This window comes from Nannospalax galili, unplaced genomic scaffold (genome assembly GCF_000622305.1).
Source record: "Nannospalax galili isolate Female #2095 unplaced genomic scaffold, S.galili_v1.0 scaffold1128, whole genome shotgun sequence".
NCBI lineage: Eukaryota > Metazoa > Chordata > Mammalia > Rodentia > Spalacidae > Nannospalax > Nannospalax galili.
The window spans coordinates 1,808,677-1,826,634 of NW_008358632.1; the positions used below are offsets into that span (position 1 = coordinate 1,808,677).

Below are 17,958 nucleotides of genomic sequence, written 5' to 3' on the forward strand. Positions count from 1 at the left end.
TTCTACTCTGATCTTTGTTATTTCTTCTTGTCTGCTGGGTTTGGGTTTCATTTGTTGTTGCTTTTCAAGTGTCTTGAGTTGCAATGTCAAGTCAATTTTTTTGTGTTCTTTCCAATTTTTTTATGTAGGCAATTACAGCTATAAATTTCCCTCTAAGGACTGCTTTTAGTGTGTCCCAGGCTTTTTGTTGTATTGTATTGTCCTTTTCATTTAGTTCCAGGAATACTTTTATTTCTTTCTTAATTTCTCTTTTGACCCATTCATCATTCAGGAGTGTGTTGTTTAATCTCCATGTGTTCATGTGGTGACTAGGGCTTCTTCTCATGTTGATTGTAAGCTTTATTGCATTGTGGTTTGATAGAATGCATGGACTTATTTCAGTTTTTTTGTATTTGTTGAGTTTTGTTTTGTGCCCCGGTATATGGTCGATTTTGGAGAAGGTTCCATGGGGTGCTGAGTAGAAGGTATGTACTTTGGTGCTTGAGTGGAATACTCAGTAGATGTCTGTTAGGTCCATTTGATATATGGTATTGTTTAATTCAGATGTCTCTGTTGACTCTCTGCCCTGTTGACCTACCTAATGAAGACAGTGGGATATTGAAGTCCCCTACTATTAATGAGTTGGGATTAATCTGGGTCTTAAAGTCCTGTAGTGTTGTTTTTACGAATTTGGGTGCACCAGAGTTTGGTGCATGTATGTTAAGAATTGTAATATCTTCTTAGTTAATTGTTCCTTTGATCAGAATGAAGTGACCCTCCTTATCTCTTCTGACCATTTTTACTTTGAAGTCTATTTTTTCAGATATTAGAATTGCAACCCCTGCTTGTTTCTTAGTGCCATTTGCTTGGAATACTCTTTTCCATCCAAGATAGTGCCTATCCTTGAAAGTGAGATGAGTTTCTTGCAGACAACAAAAAGATGGGTTTTGTTTCTTAATCCATTCACCTAGTCTGACTTTTGACTGGGGAGTTCATACCATCAATATTTAAAGTTATTAATGAAAGATGTGCATTGAATTCTGTCATTTTTATTTCTGTTTACATTCTTGATATAGGTGTGCTTTTCCACAGTTTTACCTTCAATGAATTTCTTTCCGTAACCCCTTGGGTATAGTCGTTCCTTTTTTCAGCTCTTTGTATTGCTTCCAGAACTCTCTGAAGGGCTGGTTTTATGGACATGAATTCCTTTAGCCTATTTAGGTCGTGGGAGATTTTTCTTTCCCTTTCAACTATAATCGACATTTTGGCTGGGTATAGTAATCTGGGTTGGCATCTGTGGTCATTTAAAACTGGGAATACTTTGGTACAGGCTCTTCTGGCTTTTATAGTGTGCACTGAAAAGTCAGCTGTAATCTTAATGGATTTTCCTTTATATGTGACTTGTTTCTCTTTTGCAGCTTTCAGTATTGTCTCTTTGTTTTGTACGTGTAGTGTTTTTACTATGATGTGCTGTGGTTCCTGCCATTATCTTGGGATTCTTCTCCTTCCTGTATGCCTATGATTTGTAAGTTTGGTCTTTTTATGATATCCCTCAATTCCTGCATATTCCATTCTTGTGATTTCTTAAATTTTACATAGTGTTTGCTTGAGTGGTCCAGTTCGTCCACTTTATCTTCCAGTCTTGATAATCTGTTTTCCATTTCATTCATCGTATTGGTGAGGCTTTCTCCTGTCGTTCCTAATTGGCTTATGGAGTGTTTCACTTCCTTCTTTATTTCAGCCTGAATATTCTTCATTATTTCTAGCTCTTTTCTGAATTCATTCAGAAGTTTATCCCTATCTTCCTTCAGCTCCACGATTAACTTGTTTGTGAGTTCTTTAAATTCACTGCATTCTTTTATCATATTCATCATTGTTCTTTTGAGTTCCATGTCCTGCATTGTCAATTATTTTTGTTTTTCATTTATTATTTTTTTCTCTGTGATTTTGACATGTGAATTTCTTTTGTAGTTTCCAATTCTTTTGTTGTGACTCAAGCCTTCAAGTTTAGGTCTGCTTCTTTTTGTAAACTTTATGTGCCTTTGTGGTTTACTTTTGGGGCATTGAAAAGCTGGTTCCTCTAAGCTTCTGGTTCTCTCTTTTGATTTTATATTGGAGTGGCCAGATTGCTTTTGTCTTCAGGAGTTCCCACAGAGGCCCAAGTCAGATGAGGATCAGATGCTCTCAGACTTTCTCCTAAGGTCTGGATCCCTCCAGGAAAGATTTTGGCCTCAGGAATTTCAGGGTTGGACTGGGGGCCTCAGAGCAGCGCCCAGGAAAGATGCTGGTCTCAGGCAGTGTCATGGTGGCCATGACACTCAGCGATGGAAAGGGTGATGGGGGCATGGGAGCAGGATGAGGCCCCAAGGGCTAGTGGGGACTGCACTGAGGAACTGGGTTGGTCTGGATGCAAAGGATCAGGAAGACAAAAGGTCAGCCCCAGCAACCAGGAAAAAAACTGGTGGGTTGTACAGCCCAGGGAAGCAGAGGGAGGTGAGGGGGGACTAGGCCCAGAGGGTTCCCTGGGGACCTCCAGAAGCAACTGGGTCAGTCTGGATGCAAGGGATCAAGAAGCAGTTGTGGCCCAGGGTGGAGAGCTCAGCCCGTGTCCAGGAAACAGGCTGGTGGGCATGCATCCCCAGGAAGCAGAGGGAGGTGAGGGTGGGACCAGGCCTAGAGGGCTCCCGGGGACCTCAAGAAGGACCTGGGTTGGTCTGTATGCAAAGGTTCAGGAAGCAGTGGTGGTTTCCCCAGTGTCTGGGGTGCCAAGACAAGGAATGGGACAGGACCCAGGCTGGCAGGAGAGACCAGTGGGGGGAGATGGGCGGGTGAATGAGGCTGGGGGAGTCAAGGCAGAGAGGGTGTGATCAACTTACATGGAGAGTGGCCACGGGTTGTGCAGGCCCAGGGAAGCAGAGGGAAATGAGGGTAGGACCAGGCCCAGAGCTACTATTTGCTTATTTTTAAAATAGTATTTGTATATTTCCAACTTTTTGTTTGTTTGTTTTTTGTTTTTTGTTTTTTGTTTGTTTTTGGATAGGGTCTCTCTAGTCTCAGACTGCCTGGAAGTCATTATGTGAACCAGGCTGGCCTTGATCTCAGAGATCTGCCTGCCTCTGCCTCCTGAGGGCTGGGATTAAAGGAGCACACACCTCCATGCCCAGCATTATTTCCAACTTTTATGGGTTAAAATGCTTATAGAGTACTGAAGAACACTTGAAAATCATGCATAATTACAAGCAATTTTGATGTGCCCATCTAGTCCTTATATGTGTGTACATGTGTACGTAGAAGAATATGCATTTTACATGACTGAGCTCATATAGTATGTATCTCACTTTCTTGCATATTATAAACGTTAAATAGCAACTGAGGACGACACCCAACTGAAAGCCCACATAGCCTCTTCTTCTTTAAGTTGCCTGTGTCTGGTATTCGATCATAGCAACAATAAAAGTAACTGAGACACCATTCTGGACTATTTATTTTAAATCCTTGCAGAACTAACTGACTCCATCAGAGAATGTCAGATTTGTATACTGATCCTAAGGATCATCTGGTTTACATACCTGTCCTTTGTTTGAATCTTCTCTACATTTTTGCTAAATAACTTCTGCCACTCAAGCTGAATCTTCCTTGCAGTTTCCATGACAAGCTCTAGTTTCCCTCTGAAGCCATGCAGAACAAGAATAATTCTACTTCTTTGTGAAAGCCCTTAAAGTATATGAAGAAAGCAGTTCTGCCTGGACCTCAGCTCTTCTCAGATTCATTTCCCAATTTGATTGGTTCCTGCAGCATTCTTTTGGAGACTGGTTCTTTAGCCCTCTATCACCCTATCCCCTTCTCTGAACTTTAGCGTCTGTTTATAAATACTTTAAATTGGGAAACTCAGGATTCAGTGGAGTACTGCAAGTGTGGTCCTGCTAGACCAGAACTCACCATCCTTTGTTCCAAACACGAGTCTTTTAGTGCAGGCTAAAACTGCATTAGCATTCTTGGCGTCCTCATTCCAATTTAACTCCTGTTGAATTTACTGTTGAGTAAGTCATCTCACAGAACCTTATCTCCCCTAGCTGCACTCAAATACAAGAAACTTACATTTATTCTTGACAAATTTTATCTTGTTAGACATGCTCATTGTTCTACAGCTACAACTGTCAAAGAATAAGAAATGTATCCTTATCAGCTTATGATTTAATCAAGGCTATAGAACATACACACTAAGTAAAATAAAAACTCAAGGCTGCTTAGGTAACTGGATATATTATCAGTTGTAACTGCACACAGAGTCCTCTGGCTTGCTTTTAGAGACATGTAGGGTACATGTTAAATAGCTGACTACCTCAGTCCACTCCACACTTAGTGAATTCATAGTTCTTGGGAGTGATACCTGGAAATATGCATTTCAGTGAAATTTAGGGCAATGATAAACATTAAATTTTGACAACTACTACTGTGTAAGTCTTGAAAAATCGAGCCCAAAGATGTGAACAGAGTTATATAGTATCAATTAAGGAGGTAACTTTTCCCCCTTGAGACAGGGGCTTTCTACATGGCCTAGGCTGGCCTTAAACTCTTTATGCAGCCCAGGTTGGCCTTGAATTCTCAGCACTCCTTCTGCCTCAGTCTCCTGAGTGATAGAATTACAGGCATGTACCTCCATGCCTGGCTTAAAGATGTGATTTTTGAGGAAAAGAAGAACATGAACTGTTAGAGTGAGAACAAGTTCCAGGTAAAGGAACAGGAGGCCTAAACTGTCTGCTAAAGAAGACAGTAGATTTAGGCTAAAGCAGAGGTCATGCAGATCAGCAAGTACTTAAAGCTGAGGGACAGAGGAAAGAGAAGACTGTCAACCTCTGAAACCAGTAAGAATGTGTGCTACCAGATGACAACAAGGCAGGACCTGCTACAGAAGAAGCTTGATCTTTGTCATCAAGAATTCATGAAATACCAGGCAACACCCTAAGAGGGAGTGTAGAAAGGTGGGGGTGTCAGCAAAAAGATTATTTAGGATTTTTGTTCCACACATCCCAGCTTTGGTTCTGGGCTATCTGATGAAAACATCTATTCTAAATCTCAGTTGACTAATTTGGATATAGACCAGTCAGGCAGTAGACAGCACAGCTGCTTGGTGCTCAGGCAGTGGGTCTTTACACCTCATCATAGTCCATCTCAATGTGCTCTTGACATTTTAGAGTTGGCAGCAGCACACTTATACTAGACAAAATGATGTCAAGAGAATGGGTCAGTAGTGAGTGGTCTTAGTCTTAAATGTTTCCTTAAAGATGTGAAAAGTACACAGACAAATGGAGAGGATGACCTACTTGAGATGGTGATGAACAGTTTTTGAGATAAACAAAGGTTGATGAAAGTTGTACTCCAAGGCCTTCCTGCATGGCTAGAAAAGCAAAACTGGAGACTGAAGAGATGGCTCAGCAGTTAAGAGCACATACTGTTCTTGCTAGGGTCTGAATTTGGTTCCCAACACCCATGTTGGGTAGCTCGCAACCACCTATAACTCCAGCTCCAGGGAGTCTGACATCCTCTTCTCCGTAGGCTGTGCACTCAGATGCACACACCCCCACACAGACACACATGCTCATATATAATTAAAAGTAAAACTAAATCTTAGAAAAGAGTGAGGTGGGGTGGTACATGCCTTTAATCCCAGCACTCAGGAGGCAGAAGCAAGCAATCTCTGTGAGATTGAGGCCAGCCTGGTCCACATAGTGAGTTCCAGGCCAGCTGGGACTATAGAGAGACCCTGTCTCAAAAAACCAAAATGAGAGAGAGAGAGAGAGAGAAAATTTTAATTTTTTTGGAGTAAATAATTATTCTGTACTATGAAAATGGGAAGTCAAATAGAACTGAGAAAATGCTCATTAGTTCCAATTAACATTTTTAAAAAATATTTTATGTATTATTTTTACTTTATGTGTATGAGTGTATTGCCTGCATGTATGTGAGTGCACCCGTGTTGTGCAGTGCCGCAGAGGTCAGAAGAGGGCTTTGGATTCCCCTGGAACTGGAGTTAAGGACGGTTCATAGCCAGCATGTGGGTGCTGGGAATCGAACCCATCATTTTCATTGTTCCCAGTCCCTCCCTATCTCCCCTCATGTTTCCTTCCTCTCAGTTTCTTGTCCTCTTCTTTATTATTATTACTACTGCATATTCATACATGCATTTAAAAATATACACATATAATACACAATCCCATTTAGTGGTGCCCATGTGTACATGTGTTTAGGGGTGACCACTTGGGATTGGATAACCGATCAGGGAGCTCATCCCTGGAGAAAACTGATATGCTCTCCCTCAGCTTCCACTGATTTCCTGTAGCTCTTCATCTAGAGGTGGGACCCTCATCCACATTGGTATGTCAACTGGCTTTGTCATTATCCAGATCTTGTTAGGCTACCACCATATTATGGAAAGTCCACGGGGCAGCTTCCCTGGCATGTCTCGAGTACATTATCTAGCAGCAGGGGTCTTGTTCCTCCAGCTCTCACAATCTTTCTGCCCCCTCTTCATGATGTTCCTTGAGCTTTAGGTTTAGAGGTTGCATTGTAGAGATATCAGTTAGGGCTAGGCACCCCACATTCACTTATTCTCTGATTTTTGAACAGTTGTAGAACTTTAACAGTATCTGTTGCAAAAAGAAACTTCTTTGATGAATGGTGAGAACTACTACACTTATCTGTGAATATAGTATTTAGAATATCATAAGAAAAGACATTGGTTTAGGAAGGTGGGAGTAGTACATTCTTCTCTCTAATGTCTGTGACTCTCCAACCATGTCTACTTGCTGTGTTTACAGTACCGTGCGTGGATTCCCTCCTCTGAGTGGGCCTTTAAGTCCAATTAGACAGCTGCTGATTACCCCTAGATAAAAGTACCACTATGGCACCAATAAAGATAATTTGCTGGGGCAGTCATTGTTGTAGTTTGTAGGCTATACATGTGGAATTAATTGTATTAGTTTGTTTTTTCTGAGTGGTCTACAGGTTGGCTCTACATGAGCTTGGAAAACTTGAAAAATTGGTGGAATGGACTCTGCCTGAGATGCAAGAGAAGTAGGAAAATGGATTCTGATAGACTAGCTGGAATCCCAACTTAACTAAAATGCCAGTAAAATCTTTGTGGAAATGTTGTGTTGCAACATGTTTACTCTGAGTTTGGAGCTTGAGGTTCATCAATGGAACAGGTACTATAGGTACTAAGTTTCATGGCAATAGCATTAAAGTTTTAAGGTGCCAGATGGTCACAGTTGTCAGTCTCAGAAGAAATTCAGTATGCAAAATAGCATTTATTTTCAAGCTTTATGGTCTCATCTATTGTAATCCAATTCTTTTTCATTTTGTTTTGTTTTAAGACCGGTCTCAGCAAGGTGTGGTGGTATATATCTTTAATCCCAGCACTCAGGCAGAGGCAGGTGGATCTCTGAGAGTTCAAGGTCAACCTGGTCTACATAACGAGTTCTAAGCTAGCTAGGCTATAGAGGGACCCTGTCTCAAAAAGAAAAGAGAAAAAAAAAAAAAAAAAAAAAAAGTCATTTAATGCCATGACGGTTTCTCTGTAGCCCCAGCTGGCCTGGAACTTGCTACGTAGACCAGGCAGGTGGGTCATAGAGACCCACCTGCCTCTGTCTCCAGCCATTCCCGGCTTGATCTAATTTGTAAATACTAGTTGAGAGTCTAGATCTATTTCATCATTCATCTACAGCAAAATGGTAAAGATAAACTAATATTAATCAGCAGAAAATATTAAGAGTTCTTGCTGTATATCGGGAATTTTTGCTAATTGCTTTCTATAGGTTTTATTTAATCATCACAATAACCTTAGGTACTACTATTTCTACCTAGTAAGTGGAAAACCAGGATTTTAATCCAAACAAGGCTAGAGGTTGACATCAGGTGTCTTCTTCAATTATAGAACCCCTACTTTTAACAAAGTACATAAAACCGAATTTAACACAAAAGACTGTCCTTTATTCTGAGACTATGTCTGTCATACCTTCAATGTCAGGAATGAATTTCTTTTAAAGAAGTCTTCCTTTTCCTGACAAAATTAAAAAACAAATACAATGACAGCATTTCTCCCCAGTTTGGTTTTGTTTTGTTTTGAGTGGGTCATTCTGTGTTGTTGTTAGTTTGTAGGAAGTTTTTGTTTTGTTTCAGGGTGTGGTTGTTGTTTTTGGTTTTTATAGTGGTTTTTGTTGTTTTGAGACAGGGTCTCACTACATTGCCCAGGATGACCTAGAACTCTCTTTTTAAAAAAATTAAATTTGGGGCTGGAAGAGATGGCTTAGTAGTTAAGCGCACTGGCTGCTTGAATCCCAGCACCCACATGACGGCTAACAATTTTCTGTAACTCCAGTTCCAGAGGCTCTGATGCCCTTTTCTGTCCTCTGCAGGCATTGCACAACATAGTGCATACATGCAGGAATAACACTCATACACATAAATTTAAATTTTAAAAAGTGAATGAAATTTAAATTAAATTGAAAAAAATTTATTTGTGTGTGTGTGTGTGTGTGTGTGTGTGTGTGTGTGTGTGTGTGTGTATAAGCACATACCACAGTGCACATGTGGAAGTCAGAGGACAATTTGCAGGAGTTGGTTCTCCTAGTAGGTTGTATTCCACAGGAGCCTCCCTTTTAGCCTCTCTTACATTCCAGCTTTGTTTGTCCTCTTCTTCCTCTTTACCCAGCTTATGGCACATGTTATGTCACATGTATCTTTGCATGCCCTGTAACATCCTTGCTCCCCATCTGCAGCAGAGCCTCAGATGCATTGCAGCCCCTGCCTTCTCTATGCCAGTGCTCTGACTGTTAGGCATGGCTTTAGGAAAATACAGATCCTGGTGTTGCACCTCCCTTTAAATTTAGCTGCATTTCAAGTAGGCCCTCGGTGTTTCTTGAAATAGGGATTTTCTGCTATCCCTTCTGTTTCCCTAGTCTAATCAGTTTGCTCTCCTCCTTTCTAAGATGGTTGGCTCTTCTCTACTCTCTCAATCCCCCAGCATTGTTCCCTCCCATCCTCCATCTTCACCAGCAACTAGTGACCTAGAATCTTTATTCCATGAGAACACAGAAGCAATCAAAAGAGAATTTCCTCATCTACCCATATGTGTCATTGCTGAACAAGAGAAAGAGCATGATATCTTGAGCTTCATTTACCCCTACATAACTATAATTAGAAGCCTGGAAGTGTAGCTTAGCGGTAGAGTGCAGGCTCAATGCCAAAATTTATGTGTATGTGTGTATACACACACTTATATAATGTTAATACATTATGAACATCCATTTACACATAAAATTTGCAACTTAATTTCTACAGTCACATATTTAAAGCTGCTTTTGACCATTCTTGGATTATACTTTTACTTTTCATCTGCTTTTGTGTTATTTTAATTAAGAATTATCCATATAGAGCCCAATAAGATGGCTTATCCTATAAGGGTACTTACTGCTTAGTCTGACAATCTGAGTTCAATCCCTGGGACTCACATGGTTTCAAGGAAAGACCTGACTCCTACAGGCTGTCCTCTGACCTCCACACATGCCGTGGCACATGCACATACACAAATAAATGAATCAAACTTAAAATTGTTCATATGTTCGTGCTTCGTCCAAATAAAAAGCAGAGTTTTTATTTACTTGTTCATGCTACTGGGGATGGAACCCAGGACCTTACACATGCTGGGCAAGCTTTGTATCTCTGATCTACACCCTCAGCCCCCAAAGTAGATTTTTTTTTTTAGAAGATTATTAGCAAAACCATTTAAATATTTGGATACGAAAAATAAAAGAAATGCTTTGGAACTATATTGGACTATGCTAGTAAACCATGATAGTTGTCATTTACATAAGAACTATTTGAGTTCTAGAGAAAGAGAAGGTAGAAATGACTTGGAGATGAAGGTTAAAACCTGAAACTTTTTTAAAATGAAAGAAAAATACTGAAACCAGACATAATTATTCTTACACTTTTGACTGAAAAGTTAGGTAATAAAATGGAGCTGTAAATATGTTGACTTCAAATTCAATTAACTTAATCCTATTATTTACTTCTTAGAGGTTGCTAATCTTTAAGACTCGGTTTTGAGGAGAAAAAGAGAGAGAGAAGAGGTTAGAACCAAAAAAGTTTCTGCAGCTTAGATGAAATGTGTAAAGAAGAATCAACACCTTGATCGCTTATATAATTACATAAACCAAAAGGAGAGTCTCTTAATGACCTGAACCTCATGTCAAGTCAGTTCTATCATGATATTCATCTGCTCAGGATCATTTCCTCCATCCCCACAGTCTTCCAATTTCTTGTTTCATTTTGTTTTTCCTAAACCTTTCTGTGTTGCCTAATACCTCTTCCTCATCCCTTATTTTGTGATGATCTAGCCAGCTCCTGCTTCCCACAGTTATCAGAACTCAGGAGACAGAGTCAGCTTCCTTCCTGTTCCCCTTTTCCCTAACTAGTCTTTAAAGGTGAGGCATCCTGACAAGCTGTACCCCTAAATCCCAGCCCTGTGTTGCCAGAGTTCTTGAAAGTGAACTTGATACCTGCCTATAACACTTAGAAGAGGAAAGCACCCCAGCCCAAAGTGGCCCAGGTCAGCATGAATTGAGAGAGAGAGAGAGAGAGACAGAGAGAGAGAGACAGAGAGACAGAGAGACAGAGAGAGAAAGAGAACATCATTGAACATGCATTGAACATGCATGTAGAGGCCAGAGGACATCAGGTGATGTTCTTCCTCAATCACTGTCCACCTTGTTTTTTGAGAAAAGACCATCACTGGAGCTCACCAATTATATTGACAAGGATGGCCAGCAAGCCCCGGGGATCCCTGTCTCTGCCTCCCCAGCACTGATATAATATGCATTTAGCACTGCACCTGGCTTTTTATGTGGGTGCTGGGGATCTGTCAGGTCCTCGTGTTTACACCGGCAAGCACTTTACTGACTGAGCTACCTTCTCAGGCCCACTTCTTTCTTTCTTTCTTCCTTTTTTTTGGGGGGGGGTCTTTTTGAGACAGGGTCTCCCTGTAGCCCCAGTTGGCCTGGAACTCACTATGTAGACCAGGCTGGCCTTGAACTCACAGAGATCTGCCTGCCTCTGCCTCCCAAGTGCTGGGACTAAAGGCGTGCACCACCACTTATGTCTTCCTTTCTTTTCCTGAGATTTTCTATTACTATCATTTCTTTCCATTCCTTACTTATCTGAAGTATTGAGTAATATGTTCAAGAAGTTTTATATGTTTATCTCCCTTCCTTTCAAATTTATTTATTTAGTGGATTTAGTGGGCAGCGGAGTGCATGTGCTATGGCACACGTGTGTGGAGGTCAGGCAGCTTGCTGTAATCAGTTCTCTCCTTGCACCATGTGGGTTCTATAGATGGAACTTGGGGTCATCAAGCTTGACAGCAGCTAATGACTTTACCCACTGAGCCTTTGTATTCTGTTTTCTAGTGCTATCAGTCAACCCCAGATCCTTGCATATACTAGGCAAGTACTCTACCCCTCAGCTACATCCCTTGTCTTCAGAGGATTTTCATTTAGAGTCTGTGGATCTCAAAGACTTTAAGAATCTCCTCAAAATTACGTGAAAATATATATGTGCATTTTTTGTAGGGAGGTTATTAGACTGTTCTATGGGAATGAAAGTAAGAAATAAACTGAGCATGATATCATATGCCTACAATTCTACCATTTGGGAGGCTGAGGCAAGAAGATCCAGAGTTTGAGCCCAGCCTGAGCTATATGAGACCTTGTCTCAAAAAACAAAAATCAATGGGGTGGGGGATGGGGTCAGTCCAGGTACTGATCACTGAGTAGTGCAGGGCCTATAACACATTAAGGGAAGAAAAAGCAGCAGCAGACAGTTCTGAGGCCAGGGATCAGAGGCTCCCTAAAATCAGAGCCAGGCTTTAATGTCCTGGAAAAGTTCAGGAGACACCAGTGGCAGGAGAAGAGGGTGTTCCCCTGAGGCCTCCTGATCCCAGAGGACTTAGAGTGATATGAAAACTCACGTGGCAACAATCCAGAGTCAGCTAGGGAGTCATTGTCACCAGAAAAGGGATGAGAGTATCCCTTCCACTGTCCTTCCAGCATCTGCCTTGTTCTCCAGTCCTTCTACGCTGACAGCAGAATTAGCTTTTATACTTGTGTCTTGTTACCTTTGAAGCAAGTTAAAAACTCATGGGTGGTCTGGTGTGATAGCTGAGTGGGGAAGGGTGCTTGGTGCCAAACCTGATAAACTAAGTTCGATACTCAGGATCCACATGGTGGAAGGAAAGAACCACCTCCCTGAAGTTGTCCTCTGATCACTTTCCCACCTTGGTATGCTTGTGCTCCCCAGAAATAAATAAATGTAATTGAATTTAAAAAGGAACTCATGGCAGGGCTGGAGAGATGGATCGGTGGTTAAGAGCACTGACTGCTCTTACAGAGAATCCAGTTCAATTCCAGCACCCACGTGGTGGTTGACAACCATCTGTAGCTAGAGTTCCAGGGGATCTGACACCTTCTTCTGACCTCCACGGGCATTGCATGACACGGATGCCCTTACACACATGCAGGAAATACACTCATACACATAAAATAAAAATAATACTTTTTTTTAAAGGAACTCATGGGCATGGAATGAAGGCCTGCCACACTGTCACTCTTATCTCTAGGCACCCCAAGGCTCTGGCCACAGCAAATCACTGCTGACTTCTGTCCATGCCTCTGTGCCTTTGTCCCTTAGTCTCTTTATGGGGCCTTTTCCACTGCCCAACCATGAGCTTTCTACCCATCCTTCTAGGCCCAGAGTCAATATTACCTTACCCCTGTGTCCGTTCTTAATTTTCTGCTATCGTCTTGGCAGAATCAGTCTTTCTTGGGTTGACTCCGAAGATTATTCATACCTATCACTGATATGTCATAGTATAGTATAAATGATTTATTTTTATTTCTGTCTTTCCTACTAGGAATTCCCTGCGGGTAGGGATCGCTGTTTTCATGCTCTTATCCCCAACACTTATCTTAGTGCCTAGTCTAAACAGGAGCTAAGACACTTTTGTTGAATGGAATTAGTTTTTATGATTCATTTAAAATTAGAGACCAATGCTTACTTTATAACCTAGGAAAGACTATAATAGTAGTGACAACAAGTCCTCATTTCTGCTGCTTATTCAAGAACTGATTCTTTTGTGGAGCTAGATTTTGAAAATCTTCATGTCAATGTATATTTTTAATGTGCTTCTCATCCTGAAAGAATTACAGTACTTCTGCAGACTAGAGCTTCTAAAGCATCCCTGTTGATGTTACATTAAACCTACTATCATTTCAAAGGTTTATATAATAAGCTTTATGAGCATACATGTCGTTTCTTCTAATTTTCATGACAATATTTTTTGAACTATTTATAAGATCCAAGTCAATTTAATTCAAACTTGGTTTAACTAAGCATTTCCATGTACACAAAACAGAGTTGCAAAGATTCTGTTATTCTTTTTTAAAAATATTTTATTACTATTTGTATCTTATGTGCATGAGTGTATAGCCTGGTTGTAGGCAAGTGCATCCGTGTCGTGCAATGCCCACAAAAGTCAGAAGAGGATGTCATTCCCTGGAACTGGAGCTACGATGGTTGTTAGTTGCCATGTGGGTGCTGGGAATTGAATCCAGGTCCTCTGCAAGAGCAGTCAGTGCTCTTAACTGCTGAGCCATCTCTCCAGCCCCAAGATTCTAGTACTCTTATATTCAGTTATGCCAATTTGGAGTCTCAATCCTTAGGAATGTGAGGGTTTTTTGGTTTTTTGTTTTATTTTGTTTTACTTTTAGGCATTTAAGTTAGGTTAGTACTAAAAGAAAGAATTGTTCCATAAATTAAGAGTTTTAAATAATTTTGAAAAATGGTATTTTCTGCCTCATATTTGAATTTTGGAGAAAAGGAATAAGCAATTTACTTGTTTGGCCCTTTATTGAGTTCATGTTATGGGGTAGGCATGGACCAGTTATGCTGGACCAGTGTGATTCAAGATTAGTTAGACAGTATTTTCCCTTGAATAGAGAAGATATTTAAACCACTGATTACAATATAAACCTTAGAGAAGAGGAAGAAAGCTCCTCCTTTGAGAACCAAGGTTGAGGTTAGGAGTGGATATGTCTCCTGGCCAGTTTATGAAGAAACAGAGTGCTGAAGGGAATTTGTGACTGATGATCTCTTTTGAATATGTGAAGTAGGAATCTAGGTCATCTCTGAGAATTAGTGGCATGATGTAGCTCTTGAGAAGAACAGCGAGGATTTCAATAATTCCTAAGGAGAATTAGAAGAGATGACAAAGACAAGTAAAGGGTGGCGTGTGGGCTGAGAAAGCTACAAGTGGGACTGAAATTGGATAGTGGGGGGAGGAAGGCTCATCATTCAGCACAGTGGTGTAATTTTCTCTCACTGTGCTTGTAGGTGCAGTGAAGCCATATTGTGCTCAGGTTGTATGGGATGGGCATCATAGAAGAGGAAGTTAAGAATCAGAGGAATCTTTCCAAGAAAGTGTGGCTGATTATGAAAGGAAGTCTGGTTAAGAGCAGGCTGATAAACTTGGAGAAAGTAAGAAAGTCAAGACCCTGGGATGAAAGTAAGAGCTGGTGCTAGGTCCTCAGCACACCTCTGCTTTCTGCTCTTTCGCCGTGACCACCTGTCTTTGCCATGGTTTGTGCATATGACAGTCATAATGATAACAGCTGGCTTGAAGAGGGTGATTAGGAGCCAGTTCCCAAAGCCCTCACCTGGTTTGTCCTAGATGCTTAGATGCAGGCTATGCTTGGTGGTGCTGGCCTCTGGGAGAATAAGGTTTATCTCTGTATGGCAGGATACAGCTCTTATTTGAAGGGTAGACCTAACGCCATACATTTTACTGGCCATGGTTCTTGGTACAGGGCTTTACGCTGTGATAAGAAAGGTTGTGGTGCCAAGCCTTCAAAACTTCCTGGTAAGTTCCCCTTCTCCCTGCAAGCTTAAACGTAGGTGTAGATCTCATTTTTAAAGGATTATAAAGAGAGTCTTTTTTTTTGACATAAAAATATTATGTGTGGATGTACTGGCAGCCCAAAGGATCTTTCTCTTCAGAATCTGAAGTTTCTAGTAGAGTTAGTTGTACCATGTGATTTATTTTACTTGAGTTATCAAATATATTATACATTTTTCCCCTAAAGATAGAATTTTTAAGACTTTTAGTTCGAATAAGAACAAATCATCTTCCATGGGAACACACTATGTATATTGCATTTCCACAGTTTTTTTCCATTTGTAGTTATGAGAGTAACATTGGAATCTAATAATCAGTTATTTCAGAGTGCTTTTTCAGTATAGTATAAAGAAAAGATTCGTCTGAAAGAAACCATGCTCCACACCTGTGAAAGAGCTAGGAAGAGAGACGAGAGAAGCCACAAGCCATCTTCATCTTAGAAATGGAGTGAGCACTCACGTAGAGGTGACTGGAGAAGCCCTGTGTAAATCATCAGTCTTTTTTTTTTTTGGGGGGGGTCTTTTGAGACAGGGTCTCCTTGTAGCCCCAGCTGGCCTGGAACTCACTATGTAAACCAGGCTGGCCTCAAACTCACAGAGATCCACCCTCTGCCTCCCAAGTGCTAGGATTAAAGGCATGGCCACCATGCCCAGCCCAATCATCAGTCTTTGTAGTTTGGCTTATTAATGGTATCTTTAAGCCATTTAGCATTGTTTGCTTAGAAAATAATTGAGTATGACTTTTGAAACTTTGTTTTCATCTGGATGGCTCTAAAAAATCAGCATGTGCCTCACTTGACATTTTTCATGCAAAGTAAGACGTTCATCCACAGAAGAATTTAATCCACAAAAGTAGTGACAGCCCCCGCCCCCCGACTCAGGGATGCTTATACCCACCCAACTCAGACATACCTGCTTCTTTTTTAAGTGCTCGTTTTGATTGGTGGGCCCATTATCCTAGGGCTAAGATATAGTTTCCATAGCCTACTGTATCATAGCAGCTAGAGCTGCCACAAAGCAGATTTTTCACCTAATCTTAAAAGAATAATGAAATAAGTAATATTTCCTAATTAGATATTTAAGTTAAAGAGACAGTTTCAGAGTAAAAGTGTTTGTTCTATGTGATAGTTAAATACTTTCCCAAAGATTTGTAACTGGCAGCTCCCCACCCTCTTCAAATGCAGGAGCAGTTAGAGATTGTCTGGATTTTCTATTAAGAAAATAAGAGGTTTGACTGTTCATTCTTGTCTGTTCATAGCACATGGAGATTAATAAGTGACATCAGTGTGTTTTTTCCTAAAGTGCGGGTGAAGAAAAAAGTGAACTTTTCTTTAGATGGAAATCTTACCGTGGTTTTAGTTAGTTGATACAAGACTGTTTCTTTTTTGTTTTCAGGCTGTAAACATGTTAAGGGCATCCTGTTATATGGCCCCCCTGGTTGTGGTAAGACTCTCTTGGCTCGACAGATTGGCAAGATGCTGAATGCAAGAGAACCCAAGGTGGTCAATGGGCCAGAAATCCTTAACAAATATGTGGGCGAATCAGAGGCTAACATTCGTAAGCTTTTTGCTGATGCTGAAGAGGAGCAAAGGAGGGTAATGTGACTATAACACTAAAGAACTTGTTGTCGCTTACATGATGAATTAAACCCAGAGATCAGGAGGCAGGCTTGTGACTGAGCTATATTTTGAAAAACCTTGCAGGTAAAATTTACGATGATATCTAATAGTTATATGGTATGAGATATCATTACTCACATGTTCAAAACAGATCTTGAATATATTTTCTAGTGGGACTTTTGCACTATATTATTTCCAAAGGCTTGAGTTCATTTATCTTTTGGAAAGGAGGAAAATAAATTCATGAATAGATTTAAAAGAATTATGTATGTGTAAGGTTCATGTGCAGTAGATTACCTTACACTAAGTCAGCTTTGTTGTGGAGTAGCAAGATAGAGTTGTCAGAGCTCAAAGGAAAGCTTAATGTGGGCCTTAGAAAAAATTGTTTAAAAACAAGACCTGGGACTGGAGAGATGACTAAGCAGTTAAGAACACTGGCTGCTCTTGCAGAGGACCCAGGTTTGGTTCCTAGCACCCACATGGCAGCTAACAACCACCTGTAACTCCTGTTTCAGCAGATCTGATGCCCTCTTTCTGACCTCCATGGGCATTGCACAGCACAGATCCAAGTTTATTAACTGTGATGATTTTCTTTATGTGTCATCTTGACTAAACCATAAGTTGCCCAGACATTTGGTGGTACATGCTAGGTGTATCTGAATGAAATTAACTTTTGAATTGGTAGGCCGAGTAGAGCAGACTGTCCTCTCAATGTGAGCAGAGCCCATCCAGTCAGTCAAAGCTAGCAGATGTCATAAATAATGGAAGCAAGCCTATTGAATGCCGTTTTAAGAAACTGAGAGAAAATAGATTTTTTTTTGTTGTTGTTATTGTTTTGGTCTTTTTGAGACAGGGTCACCGTATAGCCCCAGCTGGCCTGGAACTCACTATAGACCAGGCTGGCCTCCATCTCAGAGAGCTCTGCCTGCCTCTGCCCCTCAAGTGCTTGGAGTACACCCCATGCCCGGCAGATTTTTTTCTTTTTCTTTTCTTTTTTTTTTTTTTTTTTTTTTTTTTTTTTTGTCTTTTTTGTCTTTTTTGTCTTTTTGAGACAGGGTCTTCCTGTAGCCCCAGCTGGCATGGAACTTATTATGTAGACCAGGCTGGCCTCAAACTCACGGAGAGCCACCTGCCTCTGCCTCCCAAGTGCTGGGATTAAAGGTGTGCGCCACCACACCTGGCATATTTTTTCTTTCTTAATATGAGCTATTGGACTAGACGTATAGTTCAATAGTAGAGCACTTGTCTAGCATGCATGAAGCCATAGGTTCAATCCTCAGCACTGCAAAGATAGATAGATGATTGATTGATAGATAGATAGGTAGATAGATAGATAGATAGATAGATAGATAGA

The 17,958-nt window shown here is 40.7% G+C and overlaps 1 protein-coding gene across 1 annotated transcript in view; it reads left to right on the forward strand.

Annotated features, from left to right (window-relative positions):
* The window catches only part of Nsf (N-ethylmaleimide sensitive factor, vesicle fusing ATPase), a 171,834-nt gene that overhangs the window by 76,990 nt on the left and 76,886 nt on the right, over positions 1–17,958 (forward strand). Inside the window, exon 9 of the mRNA XM_008821914.2 lies at positions 16,381–16,580. Coding sequence (XP_008820136.1) covers positions 16,381–16,580 — 200 coding nt within the window. The remainder of the gene's footprint in view (positions 1–16,380; positions 16,581–17,958) is intronic.